The 8,814-nt window shown below is 39.8% G+C and overlaps 1 protein-coding gene across 5 annotated transcripts in view; it reads right to left on the bottom strand.

The window, feature by feature from the left end:
- Positions 1-1,054: 1,054 nt before the first annotated feature.
- arfip1 (ADP-ribosylation factor interacting protein 1 (arfaptin 1)) overlaps positions 1,055-8,814 on the bottom strand; it is a 16,454-nt gene continuing 8,694 nt past the window's right edge. For 4 of the 5 annotated variants that reach the window (XM_008404421.2, XM_008404454.1, XM_008404444.2 and 1 more), the window contains 6 exons: positions 7,845-7,946; positions 5,921-6,033; positions 5,213-5,434; positions 3,893-4,050; positions 3,560-3,734; positions 1,055-2,840 (listed from right to left, as the gene is read on the bottom strand). In XM_008404421.2, the coding sequence (XP_008402643.1) occupies positions 2,685-2,840; positions 3,560-3,734; positions 3,893-4,050; positions 5,213-5,434; positions 5,921-6,033; positions 7,845-7,946 (926 nt within the window). In that variant the 3' untranslated portion in view covers positions 1,055-2,684. The remainder of the gene's footprint in view (positions 2,841-3,559; positions 3,735-3,892; positions 4,051-5,212; positions 5,435-5,920; positions 6,034-7,844; positions 7,947-8,814) is intronic. The other variant, XM_008404434.2, reaches the window with a different exon arrangement.

Below are 8,814 nucleotides of genomic sequence, written 5' to 3' on the forward strand. Positions count from 1 at the left end.
ACTACGAGTATGTTTCCAGTCCCAGTCATTCATCTCCTGTTGTTCCCTGGAAAACCGTTTGCTCCAGACGGAGCGGCGTTCCAACAGGCCACGTCTGGACTCACAATCCACTTCTAGATAAAACATGTCGCTGACGCTACGATCAACATTGTCAAAGCTTTCGTAAGGATTATCCAGATCCTCTCAAATGTGTAGCTGTGGGTGTAGTGGGTTTGTGGAAGCATGGTGTGTGTGTGCGCGTGCGTGTGGGGAGAGAGCACCTGGATTTAAGTAAACTCAAGACAATTTCCAGTGAAAAGGCTCCACACTCCTGGCCATTATGAGCGAGTGTGTCAACAGACCATAATGAGCTTTACAATGAGCCGCTGGTGTCTGTAGGAAGACAGTTAACAAAATACAGGAAGGGACAGGTTACTTGAAAAATTGCCATTGTAAATTCTCATAGAGCATGTCGGTAGCAGTCAGGGATATTGTCGGTTTCTTTTCTAACACACTGCCTTGCAAACATATTCCTACGCCTTGAAGTTTTTTTTTTTTGGTTTTTTCAAATTATGTCACATTACCACACACTTCCATAGGACTTCACTGGGAGTTTAAGATCCACAAAGCAGTGCAGAACTGGGAGGTAAAAAAGAATGTGGTTTTAAAAAAGTTTTTTGTGGTAGAAATCAAAACAGTATGGCATGGACCATCAAGTGACCTTTACTCGATTATGCCAATTGGTAAATAAGAGTCCACTTGAAAGTTAGAAAAGTGAGCCTATAAATATTGACACAGAGGGTCTCTGGGGAAAAAAAACAAGTATGCCACACTTCTCAGATTTATATTTGTGAAAATGTTAACCACTCGTTTTCCTCTCACCTTTAAAATATGCACAATATCTCTAGAAAGCACATAAAGGTTCAAGAGGCAGACAGCTCCGTAAAGTACAGTAGCACTCCATTTCATGTCGACCGAAAACCTCTGAATTACACAATTCATAATTCATTTCTACTGTTTACATTTTAGTTTGCTGCTGTAAGCCCTGAATGAAAAGTCACACTCTGAACACGGATACAGAAAGAGAAAGTTTTATTTTCCCTCAAGAGGTTGCACAACATTCAGAATCTTCTCATCTCAGCATTTGTTAATGTAACATTATTACAAAACGTGATTATCCCCTAGTACATACACAGGTACTAGAATGTTATTCTGGAGACTTTCAAGAAAAATAAACCAACAGGCTGCATTGGTCAATCTAACATTAAAATATAGATTACAAATATATATATTTCTTTCAAGAAAATAACAGAATCTAGATTCACACCCTTAAACCGTTATAGTGGGCCATAGGAAAAATGCACGACATGAAGATGAATGTTTTTTTTTGTTTGAAAAATACACTTTAAATAGCCCCAATGACGTAAACTGGTAGCAGCCGCAGATACTGGTCTTTACAGGTGAAAATGTATCAAGTGAATTGGATTTTGGTTCACACAGGCCTGAAAAATTTATTTTGTAGTCCTAAATGCATAATTGTGCAACACGCAACACGTCTTGAAAACAAATTCATAAAGTCACTGGAGTTACTGTGCTGGATGTTCCATCTCTGTGTGCTGTGACTGTTTGGTCCTTGGTCTGAAAACCAGAAGCAGGAGTGTTTATAGAGCAGGAGAAGAAGTGATTCAAGGCACATTAAAGTGACATAAGGCTGGTCCTTCATTTTCTGGAACCTAAGAGAATCTCTCATCCATTCGGTTTTAAGTCCTGAAGATAGACGAGCTAAAAGCAGAGCGTGATGTTGACTAAGTGATTAGAGCTTTTTTTGGAAACGCTTTGGTTTTGCGAGAGATAAAGGAAAAAAAAAAAAAGATGCACATCTCATTTAACTTGCTTTGTTCAACATGAGTTAGCGATCAGGAGCTGAGTTTAAAGCAGCTCAACGTTAGCTAGCAATCCAATAGAAGAGGCTGATCCAGGTCTACCTAACGAGAAGTCCTGTGGAAAACCAAAACTGGATTTTGTAAACTTTGGTTTTTCAAATTAATCAATGCTGGAGGTATTGATTTGGGACATTTGAGGCCTTACACACAGCAGCAGAGGACAAACCACACACACTGTCTCAGCTAAATGTTAACCACATTACAAATAAAGCGCCCTCCCCAAAGTGTCACACCATCACTTCAGTCACAGCTTGATAGTGAAAATAAAAATCAATTTACAGAATTCAAAAAGGTATTTGTCCCGACAACAAAAAGCTTCTTTTTAACTGTAGTAAAGCGTTCATTTAAGTCAGCTAATACAAAAAAAAGAAAGAAAGAAAGAAAGAAAAGAATCAAGTTTGTTGTGAGATTTAACGGCAGTCCTTGTCCAGTAGCTGCCGCTGGAACGCCAACGTGTGCTGTGCTGGAATACGAACATTCATATTCTGGAGTACAAAAGGCCGTTTAGAGTTTCATAAAGTGTTTACTGCTGGAACTCCCATTCAACAAGATCTGTCAAACAGTAGAAAAAGTGCATCTCTTATGATTTGAAAGAACGACAGAAATGATTTAGGAAGAATAGACAAAAGGAGTACAGGAGTTTGTTCCTTTTGTTAGAAGATTTCATTTCAGAAGCTGGAAAAGCAGCAACAGTTACAGGAGGGGGAAGGTTTCTGTAGTTTCCGTGGGAAGGTTTGGTTAAGCTGAGCCAGCCGGGAGTGTTTAGTGCTCTTCCAGCCAGGAGGGACTTTCCCCGCCAGGCATTTTCAACTTGATGTGGAACTGCTTGAGAGTCTGCTCCAGCTGTTGCTGGTTCCCAGCATAGTATGCAGCTATAGCATTGTGGAAGAGGATGAGCTGGTTATGCAACACCTTCACCTGATGGAGGGACAAACGGAGAAGAAAGGACTTCAGTACACTGATCCATACACTGAGATCTGAGCCGATTTGTTGGTTCTCTTGGGTGGAAGCTGATTTTATTGCAGCTACATAATCTCACACTGACAATGTGTAGAAAAGTGAAACTCTTATTTCAAGAACATTTATTCTCATGATAAGAAATGCTTGTTTTGAAGAAATATATTTGGCGGCACAATTATCATGCTCCTCATCTCTCTCTCTCATTGCAGAACAAATAGAGGACAGTCACTGATATTCAGATTTTGTGGAGGAAGATAAGGTTGTTGGTTAAAAATTGGTTTCACATGAAAACATCAGCCAACTGCTGATTTCTCAAAATTAATGAAATCAGGGCAGATTTATCAGCTGGCAAATTTACTGGTGCATTCCTAAAATCATGTGGGTCAACTCACGATAGAAATATTTAAAAAAAATAATGTAAAATGGAAATGGAGGAAGGGAAAGTTGAAAAAAAAAAAAAGACACACAAACACACACCAGATTGAGCCATTTTGTTAATTATGTTGAATGAGGGATTGTTTTTGCCACTGAACTAATTCACTCATCTTAAAAGGTTTGATTTTTCAGAGAGAGATTATAGTACGGCAATAAAAAAAAAATACTTCCAGGATTTCTGCACATATCCAAACAAACGAGTGCCTCTGTAGGTCACCACAGCAGAAGAGCCAGAAGCCAACCTTGTTCTCCTCCAGGAACTTCAGCTTCACAGAGACATCGTTCCGCATCCTTTCAAACTTCTCACGGTGGATCTGGAATTGCTGCTGGGATAGCTCGATCTTCGGCATGGTGTTTCCGTCACGCGGCCCGAGGTTCAGCTCCTCCAAATCCGTACGATACGCGTCGTACTCGACCCTGCGCATGTTTAAATAAAGAACTTACATCAGATCGATTAAAATATGCGTTTACATTTTATGTAGGAACAATCGGCTCAGAATGTGTTCTGACCAGATTCCTTGAAACACTAGAACAGAACTGGAGGAGGAACCAGATCGCTCTCACACAGGAATTACCTGGCAATCTCATACTGTTTGATATTAATCATGGTGTCTTCGATTGTTTTATCTACAAGTGTGTCCACGCTAGAGATGAAGAAGCTGATGGCGGCCAGCAAAGTCTCTCCATTTTTGGACAGAAGCCTCTGCGTGTCGGCGTTGTAACCAAACTCCTCCTGAAAAAAACATATGGATAATGGCAAAGCTGTTCAAGCAAACAAACACGTTAAAACTAGTAAGACCTCAACACAAAAACGATCAAGCTATTTGTTGATGGGTTTCCTTCTTTCAAAATAATAATAATAAAAAAAAAAGTCCAGCTCAAACCCACAAAAGACATCTGATTTGTCAGTGAAATCTGTACAAAACAACTCCTTCAATTCTTGGGTTAAGGAAGAGTTAAGGCTTAATCTTTGTGGACTGTTCTGAGTCCATCCTAAAAAAAAAACCAATAAAAACAGAACAATAAAGTTCTATTGGTCAATGGGTGTGAATACTTCTACAAAGCGTTGAGTAATAGTTTATTATTCACCCATTTCTAAACAAAATATAACTGCTAATGGTGGGACTCCATTAAAATTTTGTAATCGACTTAAAGGATTTGTAATTAATGGATTGCAATTAGTCAAAAATATTCAATCCAAAAACCATTTTTGATGCTAAATTATTGAATAAATAGACGTATGAGCTCAACAACAAAGATATTACAGGTTTTTGATTTGCCATCGGTGTAAAGGGCTTTCTAGCGTTTCAGGAACTCCTGATCATTTATGTAACGTCTTTGAAAAATGTGGACATTTAATTATTTTTATATTAAACATAAAAGTTTGAATACAAAATGACTGCCTGCAAAATCCACTGCCATGAACAAACTGTCATTCAGAAAATGCAGAACTGTTAACATAACAATATGAACTCACTCAGCTCAGTGAGCTGAATGGTTGAATTTCTGACTGTAATGCGTTACTTTGTGCATCCTTTTATCATTTTTTAAAATATTTTTTTGATTCATATTGTGTATTTAATCAATTTTGAATTACAAAAAATATATATATTCAAACTGTCTTCTCAGAAATCTCATGACACCCTGCAGCACCATGGCAGCCCTAAGCTTGAGACCTCAGCTTGAGGCCATTATTCATTTTAACAAGTCTTTGTTTACATTTTTGTTATGCAGTAAATGGCAAATATGGCTGAGCAAAAATATAAATCAGTTACTGATTGAAAGAAGAATTTGTTGACTAATCATGACCGGGGCTTCCTCCAGTTTGTTGTGCTCCTCAGAGCCTCCGTAGATGAATCCAGCCAGGTGAACCGCTCACTCACACATTCACTCACATGGAGCTCAGGTGACTTGAGGCTGAGGTCGGCGAAGGCGTCGCCCAGCTGCTTCTGAGTCTGCATTATTTGGGACAGCTGATTGGCCAGTGCCTGAGCCAGCTTGATCACATTCTGGTACTTTCTCTTGTTTTCGCGGAGCAGCTCGATCTGCGCCTCCAGCTCCAGGTCCACAGTCTTGGAGCCGCGGCCCAGCTTCTCTGACAGGATCTGCCGGGTGCACTGCAGAGGACAGCAGACAAATGATCACAAACACTCGCACTGGGAGGAGCCTAGGCTTGGAATGACACACACAACTTTTTATGAACTGTGATGCTGTGAGAGCTCTAATGGAGGCAGCTGTGCATTGTCCATTAAAACAAATCATCATCCTTCAACTACTTCCTGTTGTCTTCGTTTTTGCCAGTAGTAACATTCGGCTGTTAATCGAGTGACTCCTCTGATTCTAAAGAAGTGTTTCCATTACACATTTGTGAAATGCATCTATTTTGACACAGCTGAAAAACCACCTCATTCAAGTGCAAAACTTTTTTTTAGCAAAAAATTCGGGTTTTTTTAAACTGCCATGTTTCCATCAAATTTATTTGCAGTTTCATGGTTAATGGAAACACTGCTGCTGTAACCAAGTGACAGAAGATAAACGAGAGGGATAAGGAGAGAAGAAGAGGAGGAAATGGACAGAATAACAAGTGAAGCGCAGAGATTTACTTTATACGTGTTGATGCTCCACTTTCTGACCAGGTCAAGTTTTTCCATGGCAGGGTTCTTCAGGTCGTCTGACAGGACCACCGCTCCGCTGCCCGGCGGAGTTTTCATTGTGCCTGGACAGTTAGACGACATTCACTTAGTGACTGAATTATTAATATTAAAAGGTGGAAGAAAAACTCTAGACAGAAGCCAACGTCTATGCTTCTTAAAACAGGTTATTCTGATTGTCAGTACTAAGGACAAAGCTCAGAAAACAATGTTTAAGAAATTAAGAATAATCTAATTAAAATCATGAGCCTTTTCAGAGCTGAAGAGAGGATTAGAGATGTTTTATAGACATTAAGAAACTAAAGAGGAAATGTAAAGACAACCCAGAATTCAGAAAAACAATCAAGTGAAAATTCAATAAAACAGCAGATATATACATTTATAGTAAGCAGATTGATGTACAGATTTTTAGTGAACCAGGTCACTGTGTAGATGATTATGAGTATTTCCCTCTGTTAAAGCAGACCAGTTAAATATACAGATAGAAGCCCTACAAGCACATTTTGACCCTTATGGTCTGGATTTTTAGTCGATGTTTTTCACTCAGAATGTTGGTAGCAGTGAAGTGAGCCGAAATAATCAGGAGCGGCAAACAAATGTGGGCATACTATGACTGACAATATAATGAGATATATTCTGAAAATCATGCAGAGAAGATGCAACTGCTGCCCACAGGTTTGAACAAGCAAAACACAAACAGAATGGCGAGAGCTGAAGAGTGGGTGATATTTGACGATGAGAACGTCCAGAAGCTCCACACAGAGCCATCACAGTTAAACTGTGGCTGAAATGCAGAGGACTCAAAGTGAGCAGAAAGGTGGCAGGTTTTATATTCCGTCCAGGAACAGTGTGGTAGCTGGCACTCACTAGCACCAAGTCATCTGGGCCGACTCACCACGTTCCTGCTGGGCAGTCGATGTAGGTAAAAATATCAATTCATCAATACTTTGAGTTCATTTTTACAATTCTGAAAAACCCGTGGGTCGCCATGGTGAGCACCACGGTGACAAGCAGCTCACACTGTCACTACATCAGTTGGCTGTCAGATGAAACAGTTATTCATCTTGAGTTTATTTGCGTTTGGCAAGCAGCTATTGGTGGGCATTACATATTATAAACCTAAATCAACCAATCAAACTAAAGCAGTTGCTCAGACTTTCCCCCCTAAAAACACAGCTTACTGCTCTTGTTTGTCTGGAACTAAACTGTGCAATGTTCTAAATTTGGCAGTTTGACATCATTTGCGATCAGCGCCATTGTGATTTTGTGACAACACAGTTGGCTCCAATACAAATTTACTTGGAAAAATCAATCTATAAATGCCTCAATTTATTGAGAATTGGAATTGAGCATCAAGACCTGCTGGGTGAGCAGAGCTTCAGTCATTTGATCCAGGTGTTGGACCAGGGAGGCCCTCAAGAACTGGAGCTTGAAAATCCTGATCCAAGCTATTGAGACATTTGCCAACATTCCCGTGAAGCGACTGGATCTTTGTCTGATCAGCTCTTCCTCCATTATGTGAGTAAGGCTCCATTTAGAGTACTCTGTGCCACCTACTGCACAGAGTACTCAAGGACAAAAGACTGCGAGCAGGAACCGCCAACAAGTTGGAAATGTAAAAGGAATTTCTCCCAGACAAAGCTTGTTAAGGTTCTAAAATGTGTTTCAGAAAGATTCGCATCTAAATCACCGAAAAGAAACTTGAGACTATTTCAGCTAGACATGCTGATGCAGAGGAAATATTTAGAGCCCACAAGCAAAAAAGAGAAAGAGTTTTGTCAAGAATGAAACGCAGCCTGCAGAAACAAGCAGAAGATTAAAATGCGTTGAGTTGTGATTTATTATCGTCTAGTTGAAACATTGTAGCTTCAGGTACCTGAATCCGACTGACTATCGCTGAAGGAGCGCGCCAGGCGGCTGGCGACAGCCGAGCTGGGAGCTACAGGACTCACAGGAGAAGAGGGCAGGCTTGCCGACTCTGGGAAACATTCACAGTTATGATTCAGCAGTAGATTTACTTCCTGCCATTAAATTATAAACAGGACTATCCCCATCAGTGTTGACCCCTCTTTACAGTAGCGTTTACGCTGCAGACAAGAGTGCAAAATGTACAAAAGGGCTTCCTGAACTGCTGAGGAGAACAACGTGGAAAATAACCATGGCAACACTGAGGTGAGCAGGCTGCCACAGCTCTCTGCTCTACAGGGAGGCTTTTATTAGAATTTCTAACAAGCACCTGATGATGAAAAGGACATGAGGGTTAAACCAGGAGATCAGAGCAGACTCATTCAATTCAAATCAGTGCCCTCGTTCTCACATTCAAATTTGGCCTTTCAGTAGGGATTAAAACAAAGGTGGAGAACTGGGACACGTGCAGATTGTTGGGCCTACTATGACCATGCATTTTGTGGGGCGATAAATTGTCACAGTAATGACTGCGATACATGATAATATTGTTGCTTGAGACCATTTTCAAGTAATATAGTGATAATGACATAAAAATAGAAATTCGCTCTCTCAAAGATTAATAAAATCTAATTTTGTAAAGAACGCCTGACACTGGAACTAGACGACTGCCTAAATAAAAAAAAACATCAAAAACAATAAATAAAAATAACATAAACACACTTCTGAAACCAGAAATAAAATGGATTGTGAAGTCTTTAAAAAAAATAGAATGGAAATGATTAAGTTCATTTTATTTTATTGTGCGACTAATTGCTTATTGAAATAGGCTTACAGATTGTAAACACAAAGTGCTGCTGCATAAAAGTCTGACTAGCAGACTCCTGCTTCACAAAACTTAACAGTCGCAGAACAGAAAGACAAAATGAAGGAGAAAACAG

Source organism: Poecilia reticulata, linkage group LG1, assembly GCF_000633615.1.
Source record: "Poecilia reticulata strain Guanapo linkage group LG1, Guppy_female_1.0+MT, whole genome shotgun sequence".
Taxonomy (NCBI): Eukaryota; Metazoa; Chordata; class Actinopteri; order Cyprinodontiformes; family Poeciliidae; genus Poecilia; species Poecilia reticulata.